At 32.6% G+C, this 22,239-nt stretch overlaps 3 protein-coding genes and 1 long non-coding RNA gene across 5 annotated transcripts; 1 reads left to right on the top strand and 3 right to left on the bottom strand.

The window, feature by feature from the left end:
* Positions 1 to 6,096: 6,096 nt before the first annotated feature.
* Positions 6,097 to 9,420, bottom strand: LOC122593371 (protein TRANSPORT INHIBITOR RESPONSE 1-like). Its single transcript, XM_043765766.1, has 3 exons — positions 8,804 to 9,420; positions 7,452 to 7,944; positions 6,097 to 7,078 (listed from the first exon to the last, which is right to left on the bottom strand). Exons 1-3 carry the CDS (start codon positions 9,268 to 9,270, stop codon positions 6,329 to 6,331), a joined length of 1,710 nt encoding a protein of 569 aa, XP_043621701.1. The 5' UTR covers positions 9,271 to 9,420; the 3' UTR covers positions 6,097 to 6,328.
* Positions 9,421 to 9,959: 539 nt separating this feature from the next.
* Positions 9,960 to 13,035, bottom strand: LOC122593740 (DEAD-box ATP-dependent RNA helicase 42-like). 2 transcript variants are annotated; one of them, XM_043766186.1, is made up of 2 exons: positions 12,902 to 13,035; positions 9,960 to 11,438 (listed from the first exon to the last, which is right to left on the bottom strand). In XM_043766186.1, exon 2 carries the CDS (start codon positions 11,238 to 11,240, stop codon positions 10,149 to 10,151), a length of 1,092 nt encoding a protein of 363 aa, XP_043622121.1. In that variant the 5' UTR covers positions 11,241 to 11,438; positions 12,902 to 13,035; the 3' UTR covers positions 9,960 to 10,148. The 2 variants fall into 2 exon arrangements, with proteins under 2 accessions (XP_043622121.1, XP_043622122.1); XM_043766187.1 differs by lacking the exon at positions 12,902 to 13,035 and adding an exon at positions 11,863 to 11,995.
* LOC122593741 lies at positions 12,536 to 13,331 on the top strand. Its single transcript, XR_006322860.1, has 2 exons — positions 12,536 to 12,828; positions 13,019 to 13,331. It is a non-coding gene; the product is annotated as an uncharacterized LOC122593741 (long non-coding RNA).
* A 4,523-nt stretch (positions 13,332 to 17,854) lies between these two features.
* On the bottom strand, positions 17,855 to 19,212 carry LOC122593652 (F-box protein SKIP27-like). The gene is made up of 4 exons (XM_043766082.1): positions 19,063 to 19,212; positions 18,777 to 18,981; positions 18,477 to 18,551; positions 17,855 to 18,376 (listed from the first exon to the last, which is right to left on the bottom strand). The coding sequence occupies exons 2-4, from the start codon at positions 18,972 to 18,974 to the stop codon at positions 18,137 to 18,139; spliced, it is 513 nt and encodes a 170-aa protein (XP_043622017.1). The 5' UTR covers positions 18,975 to 18,981; positions 19,063 to 19,212; the 3' UTR covers positions 17,855 to 18,136.
* Between the last annotated feature and the right edge of the window lie 3,027 nt (positions 19,213 to 22,239).

Raw genomic sequence — 22,239 nt, 5'->3', positions numbered from 1 at the left:
AAGAATAGCATCGTAAAAGGAAATATAAGTAGCAGTAGATGTGAATTTGAGATCAAAATTATGCTAGGATCGAATAATAAGTAGATGATAATAATGCTAGCTGAGGGATATTGGTCTATATATGTTTCCATAACCAAACCCCCACACCACACATGCTTTCACAGTTTCACTAGTTGGTGGCTGGTGCCCATCATTACTATGAAACTTTAACTTCATTAAAAATTCAAAAAGCTATCGGGGGTGTCCAGACTCCAGCCTTCTAACAGGGAAAAAAAAACCACAGGTAACACCACCAGACAAAAGTCAACCTGATCAAGGCATTTACGGCGACGTCGCCGTTAATACTATGACACTGACAGGGGGCTCGCTATTTTCTCTGCCAGATTTACCATTACAAACATAGGGGCCCGCAATACGTCGCCGCTAATACTTCCTGGTCGAGGTTTGACTTTTTTTAACCTGGTGGGCTTATGCTCCTCGAAAAAAAATTTAAACCGTTGAATTACATTTTAATATGTCTATGCTTTTCTTTTCTTCTTTTTTTTATAAAAGTTGTCTAAAATTTGTAAAATTACTGTAAAATATCGTTTTTACCTATTTCTAGTTTCTATCGATTCAACATCCTCTACTATCATTTCAACATCTATCTCTTTATAGGTAACTAATAAATGTATTTTATACTGTATATATAGTTAATAGTATTAATTATCTAATTTAATGTTTTGTTATTTTTGATTACAAGGATACACAACCAATAAATAATTTTGACTATAGAAATAAAATGGTTCAAAAAGGTAAAATGATACACAAGTACGTACACACCTACCACCATTCATCACCGATCGAATAAAAAAAGTTTATGATAATTGAATCAAACAAGTTTATGATGATTGAATCAAGTTTGTTTACCGAGTACATAAAGTATGGCATGCCAACCATTTTGTCAAAAGTTAATTAAGTTACAGAGTGTTTAACGTAACAAGATACTGTATATAATAACAAGATAATAATGTTTTCACATCAAAATTACTCACAACGGATTGTCGAGTCATTATGTTACTTCTTGTCCATATATAGCTATTATTACGAAGGGTATACCTCCTAAGTTATCATTCTAAAAATCTTTATAAGTACAAGATCGATCATGACACGTGACAGAATCAAAGGATTATAAAATAGGGTTAATGGTAAAGCTTAATTAAATACAATAGTGCGTTGCTATGAACACTCTGTATTTCAAGTGGTTGAAACTTCCTCAACAGTCAACATATATAAGATACCGGTGTCAAGTTTGATCTCTATAGTGTTGTTTTACCCAATATAGTACATAAAAAAAAATAATGCGACAATACGTATGTCACCCGATTTGGTTTTTTGGGTCTTTACTACTAACCGAATTTTTGTTGGTTGTAGCCTTAGTGGCTTAGTCTACAGTCATTTTTCCATGGCCAAAGTCTAAAGATCTGTATCTTGCATCTTTTGACTTTTGACTTTTGAAGTTTGTGATTATTTTTTTTGGTTATATATACGATATAACTATAAAGTATAATACAGCCTTCAAGAAGAAAAAAAAAAGTCGATAATCTAGCTATTAATCTATTTCTATTGATAAACTATGGGAAAACCGAAAAATTGTTATAAAAAATACGTAGTGGACTACTCCTCAATAATGAATCAAGCCAATGTAACATATTGTGGTTATCAAACCTACTTAATTTTCTTTCAATTATTATAGAGGATTAAGACTTATGAATAGTTTAATCATTTGAATCTTATAATATTACAATTAAAAATGTTATCGACTAGTTATATTTTGTCTAATCTATACATTAATAAACATTAAACACCATATATATCGAGGTGGCTTAATTAGTAGATGGTTTAGATGTGAAACGTCTTAGTATTTTGATAAAAGGTTTAGAGTTCGAACTTCTCTAGGTAAATAACTTGAGTTCGACGACATGACTGATAGATGGATGGATGGCGTAAAAAAAAATATTTGTTAATTAGGACATACTTTAATTCGCATTGATGATGCCACGTCGCACAGAATTAGAATATTCAAACTTTCCAAACAGAGTGTAATTATATGCAGTGAGTAGATTAGAAGGTCACTTATTTGTGCTATGGAAATTTGAAAAGAAAAAAAAAAAGAGTCAACGATAAACGTAGCCTATAGCCCATGTTGATTTTCATTTCCCATCTTATTCCGGCTTAATTTATGGCTCTATTTCGCATCTATCTATCTAGCTACATATATAAAACAATAGGGAAATACTAAATACACTGTATTTAATGTGCATAAAAAATTTGTACCTTCTATATTAAAAATTTGCCCTCTGATTTTCATGGTAAATATATAAATAATTTATGTACCTTAAACACAAACTTAAGGGTTGTATTTAGCAAACCCTAAAAACAATATGCATGGTTAGGTTTTTGAGTTAAATTTTCCGACAAATTAATATTAAGACCTCCTCTAACAATGAAGTCATCATCCCCTATTTTTTTCATTGCCATATAACACCGTACATCATCTATTCCTCTCTAAGATATCTCAAAAATTCTTTTCGTTTATGAAAAACAACCTTTGGTTATATTTCCATTGTTATGTTTATGATTTATTGGTTTTTTCGACCAAATACAAATTTCTATAACAAGACTTGGTCTTCGCTTTTTTTTAATAACTAAAAAACTGAAATACCTTTCAATCATTTAGATAACGACAAATGAAATAATATAATTTTGGAGGTACCTTTCTCACTAATTAACAAACATATAAAAAGCTAATTGGGATGGACTTTATCTACCTGCATATGACGACGTTGAACTACCAAATACTTCCTACTCCGTACGAATAAAAATAAGACATTCTGTTGCTAATTTTGTTAAGCATGGGTCGACCAAAGAAACTTGTATTCTAAATTCAAACGTAGTAGAATATATGCACACGAAAAGTTTCTGTACTTGAAAGAAACTTTAATAATATGAAGAGGAATATTAATTTTGATCTAGATGTGATCGACTAATTCAATTAAGCCGTTTATAAATTCATCTATTGCAAAATTAGCTGAAACCATGAAGTGAATCATCATGCAAATTGTTTACGGGACAACTTAGCCGTAGATGAACATAAAATTAATTAGCTGGCTTGTTAAAAGGATGTGGCAATTTTTATCAAAAAATGAGGATAGATATATAGTTGATTATGGATTAGTTTGGATATATTGCTGATTATCAACTTCTGTTACAAATATGTCAAGAAATATTTATATTTTATTTAGGTTTCCGATGCATAGAACACATATTTAATCGTATCACAGTTGCACCGACGACCTATATAATTCTTTTTTATCCATAATCCGAAGCGGTTTTACCCAAAAATGGTTATTCAATGGTTTCTGGCCTGTGTATTATGAAGTCCACTATACTATCTTTTATATTCACTATATTTATTTATTTATTTTAATGTGTTAAATAGGTTATGTTATTGTTAACACAATTTTATTTATTTAGTTATTATACCATCAACGTACATGCATATATATGTTTATATGTTTACTTTGTCAAATCCAATATTATATCCGTATAATAGTCTTATTAGAAATTTTCGACTTCCATAAATGAAATAGCCAAATAGCTCAAAGAGTCAATAATTTATCATCAGTATGGACCACCACACCATTTGCTCATTTTCGTTGTTTTTTCTGTATTTTTTTTTCCCTTCATTGAGGCAACCATTGACTAAGATATCTTATTTAATTCCTTCAAACGGTCTGAAATCTGTGATCTTACCATCATACATAATGTCATCTAAAAGACACATTAAATCGCAAGTATATGTTTATTTTTTTAAACGGCAAAACTTGACAATATTATATATTATATATATATATATATGTGTGTGTGTGTGATTATTAAAAATGAAAATATACGATGGGAGAAGAATTACATGCATAATTAACAATGATTTACGCTTTGAAGGAAGATAATGACTTTTTAATAAAGCCGATTAAACATATTTATAGAATGTAAAAATGAAAGAGGACTATGTCAACAACTATAATCTTGATGGCTCCACCGCTATATATATTTATCTATGAAAATCAAAAGTTGCTATCATTCTAAAGCAAGATCCAGATATTTATCGAGTTATATACAGTATTTCATTTTCCAACTAACTAAATTAAAAATTATTTATACCTCAATTTTGTTATTGACACATTCATTGCAATGCTTTTATTTCATCTTTTATTGCATGGAAAAATTTTCCTCAATAATAATATTTTCCCCACCATAACTTGTGGGGACGGAGATGAACATTACTATATATGCATAGCCTCTACCTGTATGGCTGCATAGTTTCTAAACAGAGTAATTATTTATTCTGCTTGTGTACTACCTCAGTTATTTAATTTTTACCTTCGACTTCAAAATAAATAACCATCAAAGAAAGTAGGTGAATTGCTAAGAAGACTCAAAGAGTAGATGAAAAGGGTAAGTGAAAAAATGTAGGTAAAAGTGATCACCTATGTGAAAGAGTTAAAATCATGTGGTAAAGTCTATAAAATTTAAATGGGCTGAATTCAGTAATTCACAGCCCATGGCTGATGGCGGTCTTTTTGACGAATCCATAGGAAAGCAGGCCATTATATGAATTTAAACACGACAATCATGGGCCCATATAATACCCTAAAGGACTTCTAAGAAAAATAATTTGTTTTATAAGAATGTGAGTTGTGAACTAGTGATTCTAGTTGATAGAATTTTAATATAATATATATATTTTTTTTTAATGCGTGGATCAATTGCTCGCATCAAATTATTCATTTTAAGTCTTTAGTTCATCATCTTAAGAAAATCTTTCAAATATCATATATCATGATAAGGTAAATGTAACATCTAATGTCATGTTAGTAAAAGTATAGACCCTTTTTAAAAAGTTCAGTGTTCAATCCCTGGCGTTGGTGAAATTTTGGATGGTTCATTAGTACCAAATATCTGAACGAATTAATTCACAACAATTATCCCTTAAATATTAAAATAACTACGTTACCCCTTATACATTAATGATTTACACTACTCACCATTTGTCATCGCTACCACCATCGTTGCCGCGTGACACGGCCACACGGGGATCCAATTAGTCGGATTTGAATATTCAAAGCTTATATACGAAAGACTCGTTATATTATCCAATGTTACATCTGACGATCATTTACTACATCTTAATCATGTCGCCGGATGGTGATTCAAACATCCCAAAAGTTATTTCATGCATCGCAGTGTATATTTTCTAAAACAGACGTTTTACACATAATTAAGTAATGGTTGTCTAGTATGGTGTAATTTGTTTATTTATTACGTTATTTTAAGAACAATCAACATAAACAGTACTTATTTAAGATAGTTAATATCACATGACAATTGTTTCTTTATGAACATATATGAGTGAGATGTCGGGGTTCTATGTGACATAGATATCAAAAGAACATGTCATTTGGGTCTATGCTTGTCCCCCATTTGTATTTATTCAATTCCAGTAACTTTGTGAGCGATTAACCCAAGAACAACTTTACTACGTACTATTATCCAACGTTACATCTGACGATTATTTACTACATCACTTTGATAGGCTCCGGTTCTTTCTTGCTCACGTTGGAAGCTTCTCTTTGAAAGGGTTCTTGTTTTAGTGTTTTAGAATAAGATAATTACAAAGTTGGGTTATGAAACTAAGATTTAGAAGTTAGAACTAAATGGTTGTAGGTTAATAAAAAAAAATTCAATGTAAAAATTAAGTACTGACATGAAACAGAAAGTTTTAAACCAAGGTTGGGGTGGAGATGACCTCTAAGTTATATAGTAAATGGACAAGGTTTTTCTTGTTCAAGTTATTCAAAACGGAGTCTTGACTCATAATGTACGAGGCCTATTTAGGTGCGCACCAGTTCCGAATCTTTTTCCCAACCACCCACCTAGTAAAATTCGAATCTAGAACCTCTTATAAAGAGTTGACAACGTTCAAGCACTATGTCACCCTGCTGGTTGATTGTTGAACTTATAATACAGCTAATTAGTGATTACTGGTCACATAAATTATGGAATCTCAAACTTCTCAAGGGCCTAAATCCTACCCCATCAAGTGTTATTGTCTAACGAAATGTTCACAAAGCACCAAACCAAAACCGAGTCAATAAATATAGATGATATGATGGAACTGGTTAAACAATTAATTCCTAATGACATTTTCTGCATCTTAAACTAGGGTCCGAAAAGTTTTTCTAAGTTTCACCATTAATTGAAGCTCACCTCGTTTGGTTTCTTGAACTCAGAGGGTCAGAACGAAAGGCGGTGTGTCCTTTCGTGGTCCGGCAACAGTTCGATACACATACACTTTATTGGCAAGGCTATCATCGCCATCTTCATCTTTGATCACCTCAACATTTAACATAGGCATCTCTTCAGCCAACTTCTTGCAGCCATTCATGGTCACATTACACGCCGACATCCACAAAGACCTCATGGACTTGTATTGGCCCAAACCCGAAAGCAAAGCAGAGTCCCCAAACGGACAGTCGCGTATCTCAACCCTTTTCAGCTTAGGGCAGCCTCTCATCACATACTCCATTCCCAAATCACTACTTCCAGCGAAAGCAATGGAAAGTGTCTCAAGGTTTTTCGCGTACTTCCCGATATACTCAAAAGCCAGGTCGGTTAACAGACCTGAAACCGAAAGCCGCCGGAGCTTAGTACAAATCTTGACAATGGCCCCAAAGGCCTCATCCATGGGCTCGTTACTTAGGTAATCTGGTTCCCGAGGATTCATTATGCAAAGGCGGAAGTGAGTGAAATCTAGGCAGTTTTGGGCTACGGTGATCACAGCAGCGTTTGTCATACGTTGACAGAAGTAGAGTATGTAATGTAGCTTTGGGCAGCCATTAGATACGGCAACGAGGCCTGATTCGGTCACACCCACTTTTTGGTCAAACGGGTCAGCTGGGAAGACTCGAAGTTCTTCTAGCAAGGGACAGCAAGATCCGACCGCTTCTAAACCCTTGTCTCCTACCGTATCAAGAACCTGAAAAAAATCACAAGCAAGTGAATAGAGGTAGTGCTTACACTTCATTGACAAACAGAGGCCTGGACTAGGGTTATTTTTATTTTTAATAGCTTAAATTATTTATCTCAAACGGGAAATGGGTCTAATGGATCAAATGGACCAAGAGTCAACCAAAGAGGTAATTTTAATTCATACAGTATTCTAAATCTTTTTTATTCAAACAATATGAACTTTTTAATCATATTTGACAGATTACACGCCAGCTCGACCCAGTTCAACCTATGAAAAAGTTAGTCAACTTGAACCATGACACAACCCACCCTTTGTCACCCTTAAAACTCATCATAATAGCTCAAAACACACTTTTGTGAGTTGTGAGGAAGCAACTTACCCAAAGCCGAGTTAGCTGCTTGCAATGAGAGATAATTTGTTCAAGTTCAACTGCCCCAAGACTAGCGTAACTCAGGTTCAAAAAAGTCAATCGATCACACACCGGATATACAGCGGGTAGATAAAGCAAAGTAGCATCCCAAAAACCCGAAACTGTATGTAGATTCTTACAAATACTGAAAGCACTTTCGAGTTCCTTCACAGGACTAGACACAAGATCTTCTGTGAATGTACCAGTACCAAGCTCTGTCAACTGTGGAGCAAGCACAAGCAGCTTTTGCAATTGATCCAAACTTATGTTTCGATTAACTTTCAAAACTCGCAAGGACTTGCATCTAGAAACAAGAGTCTCCAGAGCATCAAAACTGACTTCGCTATTCAAAGTTGCGAAGTTAAGTACTTCTAATGAGGTTAAGCTCTCTGGAAAGAAACTTAACCAATCTCCCCCAAGATCATCAATCCCATTCTCTTGTATGTCTAGTTCTGTCAAGTTCCTACACAATCAAGCAAGATTTCAGAAAAAAACTTCAGGGAATCATCTGATTTATAAATAAAAAAAAAAGAAGTTAAAAACACACTGAAATACATTAACATCAATTAAAAAGCATCAAAATGACTCACTTTAATTTCCCCAACTTGCAACATTATATTTCTAGACTAGACAAACTATAACATGACATATTAACCTCAATCTTCCTTTCCTCACAACACCACCACTGGCTGTTGCCTGTTGGTGGCTATCATCATGGTTACCTACCTGGCGCCACTTACAAGTTGCTGCGGCCCACAGCCCACTGGAATATCACCGAAAACTATCTGTTCACTTTATCGTGCAATCACTATGCTAATGTGATCCGAATCATAATCACATTATGATCGGTGCATCACTAGTTATTGTACTGTACAAAAGTTACGGATGCACTTTGGGTTGTCATCAAACTTCAAAATCATAACAACCCAATTTCACAAAATCACTAAAAGTTTGAATAAACTAAAAACGGAAGAGGTTTGTCATATTCATGTCATCCAATTCCACGGAGAGCAAATCTACTAGTAGTAACTAGTAAGATATAAATCCTAATCATATTATTGTTTGACCGTTTCCAGACCATTTCACTAAATTCTGAACCTAAACACAAGAATTACTTCATACACCACATTTCTAAGAAAAGAAAGTCAATAAATCAAAATAAAAAACTACCCTAACTTAAATCTTAAAGATCTACTCACCTTTGTTCACAACTTCACTACAAGAAACAATAGTACCGTGCAAGTGAATAATGCGGAAATAAAATTAGAAAAACCAAAACTGGCGTAGGAAGGAAATTAAGGAGTAGTAATTAACAAACTCACTTGCAATGAGTAGCAATAGCTTCAAGACCAAGAGTAGTAAACCCATCACAACTCAACAACGACAAAACCTTAAACCCATCAAAATTCATCCCCAGAAACTCCAAACTTTCATCACTTACCTCCATCCTTTTCAACCTTAATTCTTCCAAAAACGGATACGCCGTCGCAAAAACATTCAACCACGGTTGGACATCGCCACCCCAGTTGTCAGGTACAAGGTTAAAATCTGAGAACCTTGGTTTGCCTTTGAGTGTCACACTTCTGATCTCAGGAAATCTAGCTGCCAAGATTTCGGGTGATACAGAGTAACAGTTTGATATGGAGACGTGGCGCCTCGTTACACGTTCTATGTTGTACCAGTCTTTGCATACTAGTGACAATGAGTTTCGGTCGCTGTTGTTGTTGATCAATGAAAATGTTTTTTTTAGAAAACTTTCTGGTAGTTTTTTGGAGGAAACTGGATCCATTAATTATTTTTTTTTATCAACAAATGAAGTCTAATCAGATTTGGTTTTGTGAAAAGAAAAAAAAAAGATGAAAAAAAAAAGAAATACTGTAATACCAGTTTTATGAAAGAGTTGGGAGAGAGAGCATGTAGTAATAAAAGATGGAATTTTTTTATAAAAAAAAAAAGGTTGAAAAGATGGAATTAACACAATATTCCAGCAGCAGTAGGCAGCCAACTCCATTATTTTACTGGTGCTCTCAGTGCTGTCTTTTTCATTTCTTTTTTATTCTTGTCTGGCAAACCGGCAGGTATTAATGGAGGTGTTGGATACTTTTTGAGATGTGTTCCTTTTCATGGGCCACTTCTATCTTGTTTTAAATATTTTATTGTCTAGTTAATAGCCGTTAGAAAGAAAAAAAAAACCACTTATTTAACAATTTAAAATTTATTGTCAGATTATACCAAGTTAAAATTACTAGATGGACTGGATAAATTGGCAGATTGCGTTAGTAGAACTTCGACACCACTTATGAAGGTATTTAAATACCTATGAGTCTATGACCAACACATAGTAAGATATGATACATAAAAGTAAGGGAAATAATAATAATATCATTTCTTTTAATTAATTTATCAATATTATTTATTAAAAGCTTGTACAATATGTTTTAAAAACTATACATTATGGTAAATTAATCAAAAGAGATGTTATGAATATCACTTCCCTAAAAGTAACCATCCTCTTTTAAATGGCATATACAAAATTTTGTTGCAATTAATCCATATCAAGTAAACAAATTATTCATATCATCCTCTTTGGTGCCCATACACCTCACAGTTTTGTTCTTGGACCAGGCCCATACATAGGTCCAAAACACCAACACTAGTTTAAGCCTTTTATGCGTGAATTGAACCAAGTTCTGATACTTGAGAAAAGTGTTGGCCATTTTGTGAGCTTGAAAGAGATGACGCCTGTAGAATACGATGGATTTCAGCTTTGGCAAGCGAAGCAGATTGTTCAGTAGCTGCCTTAATGGACAAGTAGAGCTTTCGCTCCCCAGGATGCGGAATAAAAGGAGGCTGAATATATTGGCCTTTGACGATGACGGTAGTTCTAGTCCACTTACAAATCGGCGACATGGTTTCTCTTCTGATTACCTTCCCCAAAGCCAAAAGAGGAAAATCGTTGATCTCCAATTGTGCTTCATAACAAGAGTCACGAGGATGATACACAATTCCCTGGTTGACCTCCTCCACTAGGGGAGGACTCATGGGGTGTGCATGTATCTCAACAGGTTTGTATGCAACTTTCCTGGCCAAGAGTCTGATGCCGTCATGGTTGAAGGTAGAGGAAAAGATCAGGTTCTGGCAGTCGTGACGGATGTTACTGACGATTGAGATGAGTCTTGTCTCAAAACCCATGTCAAGCATACGATCAGTCTGATACATAACCAAAAATGTGACCCTGGCAAGCACACTTTTGATTTCTCCAGTAGAGATGATGGTGTCAGGGGTACCAATAACAAGTCCAGTCTGAACCTTCAACAGGGAATTTTGTTTGAAAATATCAGCACACCCTCCGCTGTACAGAGGTAAGCAAGCAACACGTGAAAACCTGGTGAATTTGAGTAAGCTGGTGTAAATCTTATGAACAACGTCGATGGTAGGTGCAACAACAAGTGCAATATTAGCTCCTTGTATTCTAACTGCCATAAGATGGGCCATCATTGGCAGAACAAAAGCTAGTATTTTGCCGGAGCCGGTGTTAGCAACAGCTATACAATCACGGCCACTCATAATAACTGGCAGTGCTTGTGCTTGGATAGGCAATGGAGCCTTGGCATATTTGAGCTCGGTTCTGATTGTTTCCAAGAGTGTCGATGGGAGTCCAAATTGGCGCCAGGTTTTAATAGGATTGGGAACATCATTACCCCCGACGATATCCAGTTGTAGTTGGTGTATGTAAGCAGCAACGTCTTTAGGAGTCATATCTTGGATCTCTTTAGCTTCAACGTAGACATTCTTTTTGAAAGGGAAATAGTCATAAACTTATTTGGTCTTCTTTAACTTAATTACGCCATCATCATCATCAACATTATTATTACTACTCGTTTCTATGTCACTAATCTCACGCTTCATTTTCATCATCCCGAATTTGCTTTCCTTCCCATACTCTGTCATCTCCTCCTATATGTTAAAAAATCAATCTTGCTTTTACTGTTTTACAGTAGAAGGATCCCTGGTAACTCTATAGATTTTGCCCTACTAATTAAACAACAAATACACACACACACACATATATATAATCGTCTGATCAGCTAACAACATTTTCAATGAATAAATTAGAACCAAAAAGCCCTAATTAAATAAGAGTGATTACTTATTAGGGTTTTCCATCAGAAATCGAAATAATAATCAATAACAACATTTTTCAATGAATAAATTAGAACCAAAAAGCCCTAATTAAATCCAAGACAATAGTTATTACTTACTAGGGTTTTAAATCATAAATAAATTTCACACATAATCATTATATTATAATAACAATACTAATAATAATCCCGTATATATGAACGTAACTGAAATTGAAAATAATAGTGATAAAGATTACCTGTCTTTCAAATTGATTTGGGTAGGGAGAGAATAAATCACGCCTCAATTGTTCGTAATACTCGTAGGAATTTTGTGACCCGACTTCTCTTCTTTTTTTTTTTCTTCCTTTTATTATATATGGGAACTAGTTTAATTTCCACATATTGCCCAATTAGATATTATTGTAGTATTTCGAATGTTAACTGATTACTACTAATTACTAATTGGTTGTTAAAATTATGTAATGGTGTGGTTATTTAATAAGAAACATTCACTATAAAGCAATATGTATTTTATTATGTATATGCATTTTTAAGCATGATTTTTCGATAGCAACATATTTTTATGTATTTTCCATTAATGATATTTAGATTAAAATGTCCATTGTAGATAAAAATACCCAAATAAAAGTATTCATACCAATTCAATCCATATCAAAGAATTAGCTTTAAGCATCGGTTCATCTAAGGGACATTTTGTTTAATTTTATATAAGTTAGAAAAAGAAGAGAGTTATAAATGTAGAATATAGAATAAAATAATGTAATTATTATATATTCTATGGTCATGGTTTACGAAGTTGGGTAAAAAAAAGCAAGTAAAAACAGTATGTGGATTTTTGACTTTTTGTATCACATGTAATACCCACCGTTTCACGAAAATCACCGTCTTTACCCACCATTTCATAGCTTCTTTTTATTTATTTCTCAAAAACTGATTTTCATAGTTATTCTTTCTCTAATTCCTCTTTCATTTTCGTTCTGTTCTTCTTTCATTACGCTCACATACATCAAAATTTTCAAGAAGTATTTCAAGCCATATGTTTGACAATATATCAGATCACAGAAGTTTTTATCGTTTTACAAACAACATCGTTGACATGCAGAGATTTTGAGATCCCCTTTATGTAATTCTCCGGGATGATGGCCGAAGAAAAGGAGAGACAGATGGAATGAGTTTCACGTATATGGTGCCAGGCTGACAGCGTAAGAAACTCTTTTTTATTCCACCCGATATGAAGCTTTTATGTAGACAAAAAGACTATTTTTTTCCACTTACCTTCAACCCTTCTAGAGCAAGTCGGATCTTCACTTATATACTCTTTATCATATCAATTACCTTTAATGGTTATTCTTAACTTTTGTTTAATTTATATTTGTTGATATCTTGAATTAGGTTTGAAGTTTAATAGGTGACTGTTGTTTTCCGGCGTTGAAAAAAGTGTGGTGATTGTTCCTGCTGTTTTTTAGCTGCGCCAGTACAGTGGGTGAACGGAAGCCGGTGGTGGTTAACGGCTATAGCTGTTCCTGGTGAATGCTTCTGGTGATGGTCCATCGGCGTTTATTTTTAGATTTGGTTGGTTATGATTTTGTGTAAATATATGTTGTATATGTGAAAAAGACAAAAGGGCTATTTAGCTGTTTGGTTGTATTGACGATATAGCCGCCAAGGGGAACACGTAACAATAGTAAATAATACATTAGAGATACAAAGCCCAAGGAAGCCGACCAGTACTCAACTAAGCCTTTTGAATTCTAACCAAACTGCCACTGTAGTAGTTTAAATTATGATTGTTATATATATAATAGTAGTTTAAATTCTGATTGTTATATATATAATGGGAATGGGAAAGTAAGGCTTGTTTTTTAAGATTTAACTCATTCATATCTATTTAATTAATTTCCTAAATTTGTAACAAATTTATTTACTTTCAATCAAAATTTATAATTAGCTCTAAATATTTTTAAGTTTTTTAATATATATATATATATATATGGATAATGATAAGTTGTATGCCTAAAAATTAACTTAATCATAGGATGATAATATGTGGAAAAATATAAAATATAATTAGCGGAATTCACATGTCAAATTTTTAAAGTCTTAGGTTGATCTTAAGGCATATGAGACATCTACTAATAAACTAAAACATGATTGAATATCTCTTAAAACGACATGTGTCATAACCTTTTCACGACACGTGTCATTAGGGATGTGCATGGTTTGGTCTAAACCGGCTAAACCATTTAAACCGTAGTAATTGGACGGATTGGTCGGTTTAAAATTAAAAACTCAAACCGTTGGTTTGCCTTTTTAATAAACCGCTCTTATGGTTTGGTTTGTGATTTTAGACTTTTATTAAACCGGTTTAACCAAATCGGACAATTTAATTATATCAATGATATATTTAATTTATATATATATATACATGTATATATTAATATTCAATATTATAAATTATAAATAACAAATTATAGTTGGTATAAAGTTGAACATATTCAAATTCTAGATTTAAAATTTTCAAAGATACGATTCCTAAATCACCAAGTTAATCAATATTATGTGATTTATATATTTCAAAATACTTTGTGTTTCATTTTAAGTATAAGTGAAACTTTTGCAATTTAGTATTACTAAAAGCTTTTATATATGAACGTCAAAAGTATGATAACCGTTTAACCAGACCAAACGAAACCGGTTAATTGGTTTTGGTTGGTTTGGTTTGGCATAACAACTTGGACGGATTGGTTTGAAAAAATGTTAAACCGTTTACATTGGTTTGGTTGAGATTTTCAGCAAAAACTGACCAAACTGGACCACGCACATCTCTACGTGTCATATTTGATCTAAATTAATAATTTGACTTAAATTATAAGACAGTTATATATTTTATTTTATTTATATTTATATTATATTATATTATATTAATAAGGTATAGATAAATGCCGTTCTAAAAAAAATAAAAAATACGGTAAATGCAATCATTATCAAATTCATTAAAGACGAAACCATTGAGATATGATGGATTTAATTCCATACAAATTATTCGTATAAATTAAAAATAAGAGTAGAATAATTTGCTGTTTTAAGAAATTTATACTTCAAATAAGATTGATTTATGATATATTGGCATCCTATTTGTCATATCTTAAGAGTCTTATACATCTGTCATCTATGGTAACATTGATAATAGAATTCACATATTAAAACAACTATTACCGATCATTATAAAACATGGTATATGTTTATTCACATCCGTTCTTCAGATAAATTTCTGTTAACATATGAACCAATATTATAAATATAAATTATATCAAACTGTGCATCATGTACGGGTATTAGACCTAGTATACATATATATGCAACATTTTTTTAAAGAAGTTTCTTAACTTTGGTTCTATATTCTATATTATATATATATATATATATGGAAAAGTTAAATTAGGGACTGTTAAGGACTCCTTCTACCTCCTTCTCCGGCCACCACCACCATCATCCCTGACCACCACCACCACCACCATCATCATCTCCAACCACCACCATGATCATCCGGCAACGGCGACCATCTCTGGCGAGACTTACACATGTGTAAGTACAATTTTTTTTAGGTAGATCATCCATCACCGGTCACCCCTTATGACCTATCACCCTCTATGACCTATCACCCTCTATGACCTATCACCCTCTATGACCTATCACACTATGACCTATCACCCTCAATGACCTATCACCCCCACCAGCTTTGGTTTATGAATATCCTTAAGGGCAAAGGCCGCTCCGAATCATAATTTTTATTCAACTTACACATGTGTAAGTTGTACTTACACATGTGTAAGTCTCGCCGAAGATGATCAGTGGTGATTAGATCTGATGAAAATAGATGTTCTAGATCGAGTCCCTAACAGTCCTTAAAATAAGGAGTCCCTAATTTAACCCACCAACATATATATATATATATATACATATATATATGGGAAAAAGGAATATAAGGTTGTCCGGAACCTAAGCTTAGGTGTGGAACCTCTCACATACTAATATTTTACTATTTATTGTCTAATGAATAAATGCATGGGCCCCCATGATTTTTATGGATTAAGAAAACAATATGTGAGTGTTCCACACCTAAGTTTAGATACCCGACAGCCTTTTATATTACCATCCCCATATATATATATATATATGGAAAAAGTGAATATGAGGTTGTTTCCCATCTAAGCTTAAATGGGGAACCCCTCACATACAAATATTTTAATACTTATTTGAATTTTAAATAAATACATGGTCCCCATGATTTTTATGATTATAAAAACCAAATGTGGGGAGTTTCTCATATAAGCTTAGATGGGGGACAACCCTATACTCACTTCTATATATATAACGAGTTAGTATTTAGCAGTTACGCCCACATGATACAGTGATAATGATGGTAACGAGGGTGGTGTGGCGACTTAGACAAGATCGTCAAGAAAATGAGCCAAAGTGAAATATAAAGGTTAAGGACACACCTCACATGAATTATACGACAACGAAGGTATGATAATAGTTGAAAATTAATTGCTACAAGTGTCAAAAACTTGGTTCTATACTTATGAATGTTCAACCAACACAAAGGGAGTCAGGAGTTGACCTTAAAGGGGGATGACTTGTACAACAGACAGATAAATTATTTGTACTATCTTTTGTTTAAACATAAATTGATAACAATGAAGAACTAACTTTAATGGGTAACTAATCAATTATTTTGTTCTTAGCATATTTATATCAAATTCAATATATTTACATTAACTAAGATAATAATTTGTTGATTTCAAGACTACATATAAACAATTTCAACTTTTTTAGATATTTATGTTAACAAAGGTTAATAAAATAAAAATATAAAGTGTCATTAAAGGTTTGGCTTCAAATTAATTTTAAGAGATCTGAAGTCTTAACTAGAAGTAACCTCATATTTCAAAATCAAATATTATCAAAAGAAAAAAGTACTAATCTCATGCTTTTTCATGTATTGTAATTCTAACATCTTGCTATGTTTCAATATCAATAATATTAACTATTCGGAAAAAAAAATCAAAAGAAAAATAAATAAAAATGAAAGACATAACTTTTTAAGGGTTAATGCGAATTTAATAGGCCTAATTACAAAGGCCCAACATTAAAAGAGTAGTATTTTACTGTCTCAGTAGGTGACATTGGGTGTGTCTTGGGCATTTCACAAGGACAAAACAAATGTTTAACTATAAGAAAATGATAAATCCTTATTGGGGGTCCGCCATTGCAAGCAAGAAAGATCAGGAAGATGCGACACTACTAATAAAGAATGATGATGATGAACCAACACCTTTGATGTGCTTTAAATTAAAAAGTTCCAAAGCTTGATCGTGTGTCGTGGTTAACGCAAAGTTGTGTGATGTAGAGAAAAAACCACTGGAGGGTGCAATAATTAAGTGGATGGATTAAGAAAAGGCAACATCGTATGATGCGAGAAGTAACCTATAAAAGATGTAGTCAGTGAATGAATTAAAAGGAAACACATGTGATACCATTTCAATCCGTGAATGATCAAAATAACTTTGTGAGAGAATTAAAGGTTTTGTGAAATAATCAAATTAGCCGTGGATGGTTTGTTCGTGAAGAACATATCAGTAACTAAAGCGCTACCACACTGCCATCCCAACGCCCTGCGAACACAATGTCCAGTTTAATTGGAAAGATGTTTTACATCCCAAAAGCCCATAACGATAAGCCCATTAATACTTTTGTAATAACAATTACACGGGCCGCCTTGGCGTAGAAAGCTCAATAACCAGTTTTTTAAACCAAATGGGGCTAGTAACATTCTCGTGAACTTGTTTTCGTCCAGTTTGACCGAAAAGATTAAACTTCTCAGGTGAGATTTCGTCTTTATATCCTAATCTGATTAATATATACTAACCAAAGATAAGTATATACATAAGTATGTGATAATAACTTGTGTCCAAAACATGTTGATATATTTATCACAATATCACGTATTTAAAATACGCATCTTTCTCTAACTTCACTAAAAGTCTAAAATCTATGTTCAACCAACAGCCAGCCACTAGCTTTGTTCCTTTTGCATCTCATTCATTCGTGTTCCCTCCAAAAACATATGAAACACCCTTTGTACCCTGCCTAATGAAAAGAATTGTAATATCAAAAACCATTAGTCAATAACAGATCCCACAAAACCTTTATTACATACTCGTATAAAAGAACAAAACCATTTGTTGTATATATATATCCCTGTAAGTCTTCAACTTTACACACACTAAATGTACAAACACCTAAAACAAATCCAACAATATATCTTCAATGAAAAGTTTGAAGAACCAAACATACTTCATACGACACTCCCTTTTGCTAAACATAAACTTATACCCAAAACCTATCTACATATGAAAGAACGTAGCGAAAAATCTAGATGCACGACTGCACGATATCATCATAAGTATAATATTTGCATCAATAAAATGGCTATCTTGATGGCTGCTATAGGTGTCCTTGTTGGTCTTTGTCCAATGGGGACAATACGAATAAGGACACACATATAGCAGCCGAGTTTTTTCTGTTCAATCGAGAACGAAATATTCTTGATTGTTTTGGCGCATTTGGAGCTTCGATCTCTTCAAAATGGCTTGATGGGAACTCCTCCAAGTTTAATGAACACCTAAAAGCCGGAATCTTTTTAGGTGTACTATATACAAAATGCCATTTCTTTGCAATCACAGCCTGCATTATTTTTTATGCATAGAAAATTTAACAACCATTTTACAGTTTTTCAATTCTATCACAAATCAAACTATCTGTTCTTGTAAAATAAACAACTTACAGCTTCTCGTATCGGTTTAGATACATGAAAAAGACTCTTTAAATCATCATGATCCACTCCACACAATATCTTGATCTGTTCAACATTTTTTGAGCCCAAAAATAAGCAACATTTTATACACAAACACTATAAATAAGTATACAAAACCAATCTGTTTGTTCTTTATATGTTCACAAAAAAAAATGTCTAATTTGCAACAAGAAAACTCAATATAAAACGGGTTAATTGGATGAGGTTTATTCAAGGTTTAGGTAATTAATATAAAGAGATATAGAAATGAATTGGGAAATTATAACTTACCAATATTTCTTGAGGAAGAGCTTCAAGCAAAGATTTTTCACACCAATAACCAGATTTGCTTTCCAAAAATGGCTTCTTTTTAGGTGTAGCAACATCAATTGAGTCAAAATCCATATGATTCAAAAATAAAATCCTTTTTCTACCAAACGAACTAGTTCTTTTCACTACTCCTAGTCCAAGATTATCTCCCATTGCCATTTTGCACCTGAAATTACCATCATATAAAATATTCAAATAAAAACCAAAACCCAAGTGGGAATTGAAGTAAAATTATGAAATTAAGTACCTTTTTTAAGTAGGATTTGAAGTCCTAATTTCTTGGTGGTAGTAAAGTTGGATTGATATAACGGTTGTTCTTGACAAGGAAACAAGAGCAGATTTTGTGAAATGTCAGCTAATTAAATAGCGTAATTATATTGTGTTGTTAAAATGTGTGTGTGTGTGTCTTTGTTAAGACTAAATTTGGGAAGTTTGTATATATAGTGGGAAAGAGATATAGAGAGAGAAACGCAAGTTGGTTAAATCTTTTCTTAAAAAAATGTTATGGATATGGTCCACATGAATTCAACTTGATATTTGTGGAGAGGACTCGAAGTTTCTCATGCTTCACTCTTATGTTATGTGTTTTCTATTAGCATAAAAGTACCCTAAATTTGAAATTGATACACATATATAAAAATAAGTTTTAAATCTAATTACATGACTTTGGTAACATATAGAGACTAAATAATTTTATACATTTTTTTTCTCATAATGTTCACAATGAGAAATCATAAATCATATAGATATTTTGATATATTACAAGATTGAAATCTCATTAGTTGAACTGTTTAGGTTAGTGTTCGGAAACAATTATAAGAATACACTAATTTACTTATTGGTCCAAAAATATTTATATTCATGATAATGATACTTAATATTGAGAAGTCTTCACCACCACATATGGATGTCAAGTGAAAATTTTGAGTTACTACTACACTATCTAAACCTACTACTACTTGGGTTCAATGGTTCATTGAATGAATTCCAATACTTATCTAAGTTTAATACCAAACATTTAAATTGCTTGTCTTCGCATCCAACTAGAATCTAGAGCCATAAGTGTCAAAATGGATTTAGTTAGTTACGCGAATAGCCCTAAGCAATCAGTCAATCATAGAACACACGGTTTCAATCATAACGAAGAAGAAATATTAATATTAACTTTAATATATGGAAATATACCGTTAATTGAAAAACGAGTATAGTGCTTAATAGAAATTCACTAGTTATAGAACACGTTATGATTAGAATATTATGTTAAAAAATGTATATATAAACGATGAAAATTATGTATTTTTGCAATATTTAGATACGGTAACATAAATACTCCTTCCATCCCATTTTAAATATCCTATTTTGACTTTTCAAGTCTTTTTCTTTAAAGTTTGACCGTAAATATCTTTGTTTGTGTTATATATTACTTAATGAAATTTATATCAATGGAAAGTATATCCAAAACTCAATCCATTCATATATTTTATAACAAGTGTTATAAAATACAAACAAAAATATTACGGTCAAAATTCTTGATCAATCAAATTTAGATAATTAAATGGGACGGAGGGAGTACTAGTTTATCAAAGAAATAAGGAATTTTTATTAGATATAAAGTCGATTTCTTTTAACAAGATATTGGTATTGTTTGATTAGAACTAGCCGTTGGGGGGTCGGCGACACGTGTGAGGATAATTAGTGGCTAGAAACGATTAGGGGTGGATGTGGCTGCTGACGTGCTTCATTTGATTGACTAGCGTTTGATTTACATTGTCCCTGGAAACAACGTAGTATTAAAGAAATTGGGATAGGGATTAATAATTTTAAATCTTATTTATCTGAATAAATTTGACATTCCATAAGTCATTACCAATTTGGTCACTTGTTTGGATTGTTTAGTATAGTTTAATATAGTGGTTGTTTAGGTTGGTTACCTTTCATGGTTCACGAATGGGATAGTGCCATGTGGATGTGGTGATTGATAGAAATTCGTACACATGGCATGCTGCATTGAGATTTGATTTTGAGGGGTTGTACGCGGTGAACAAGGAGTAAAAAAGCTAAATTGAGTTCCATCGTGGCGGCTGGTAATCGACTCGGTCAACCACATGTCGAATAGGATAAAAGTAATTCAGGTAGTTCATATCTTGTAATAAATCTAATAAAAATTACCAACACGTAAGGTTAATTTAAGGATAAAAGTAATTGAGGTAATGTATGTAGAATTTTAGACAGCAACTGAAATTTATATTAGTAAGAGAGGATTATCACCATCAAAATCCTGAATATATAATACATCCATTATAACCAAAATTCAGCTGAAATTTATAAGTCATATTCTGTCATAACTAAAAAGAACCAGCGTGGGACATTATCAAAAGTTCGAAATTCATGATATAAAAACAAATTATCCAAATTTGAGCTGGCACACTACAAGAAAAGGCCAGGGACCGGAATTGTTACATATTTAGTAAACTCAAAATATTCCTTATTAACACCTCTTTCTGACCATTTTGCTAATAAACGAAAAAATAATTAAGTTCTATTTGATATATGAAATAAAAGAGCAGTCTTTTTGATATTGACATTATACTTGTTCTTATTAATTTTTTCATCCGATGTATCATGTACTCATTTCGGTCTTTCAAGCATCTTGCTTAAATAGTTCGTTTTTGCTGGTTATAGAATAGTCATATTTATTTGTTTAAAAGAAAAGAGATTAAGTTTTATTTGAGTTTTTGGGAGTTTTATCCATACATACTACTCGTAATATTCTTACAACACACATAATTATGGTGTTTGATTGAATAAACGACATTTAACTCATATTTAGATAACAGAGATATGACAGTACCAAAAATTATTACTAAAATCATGGTGAAAATAGAAATGGTTGACCAACGCCAGCATATACATAAGATATTGATGTATCAAAAAAAAAAAAAAAAAGGTTTATAGGAAATATAAGCTGTTTGGTGACCCGCTATTTGCAATTCATTCAATTAAGCTTGAAATCTTGAATATGTTATTATCCACGCGTCATAAGATTATCTATTGATCTACATTCTCACCGTCAAGCACCTCTGGTCCATTAGTTCCACTTAAATTAAGGCCAGGTTGCATTAAAAAAAAAAAAACGAAGAGGTCGCATCATATCCATTCAAACTTGAAAAGTTCCCCTCACAAAGTATATCGTTATATACAAAAAAAAAAAAAGACATTTAAAAAGATATCAATTTTATTTAAGACCGCTTTAACTAAAGTAATCCAGAAAAAAAAAATCGAGGAGGTTTCCGTTCTGACCAAGACTTTTGTGTAGCAATACTTGTGATCAATACCACTTGTTATAAGGACGACCAAACTACAAATTTTCAACTTCAACAATCAGAATTGTGAAGTTAGCGCAATTATGATTATTTGCTTGTTT

This window comes from Erigeron canadensis, chromosome 3 (genome assembly GCF_010389155.1).
Source record: "Erigeron canadensis isolate Cc75 chromosome 3, C_canadensis_v1, whole genome shotgun sequence".
In the NCBI taxonomy this organism is placed as follows: Eukaryota; Viridiplantae; Streptophyta; class Magnoliopsida; order Asterales; family Asteraceae; genus Erigeron; species Erigeron canadensis.
This window is presented reverse-complemented; position numbering and strand designations above follow the sequence as displayed.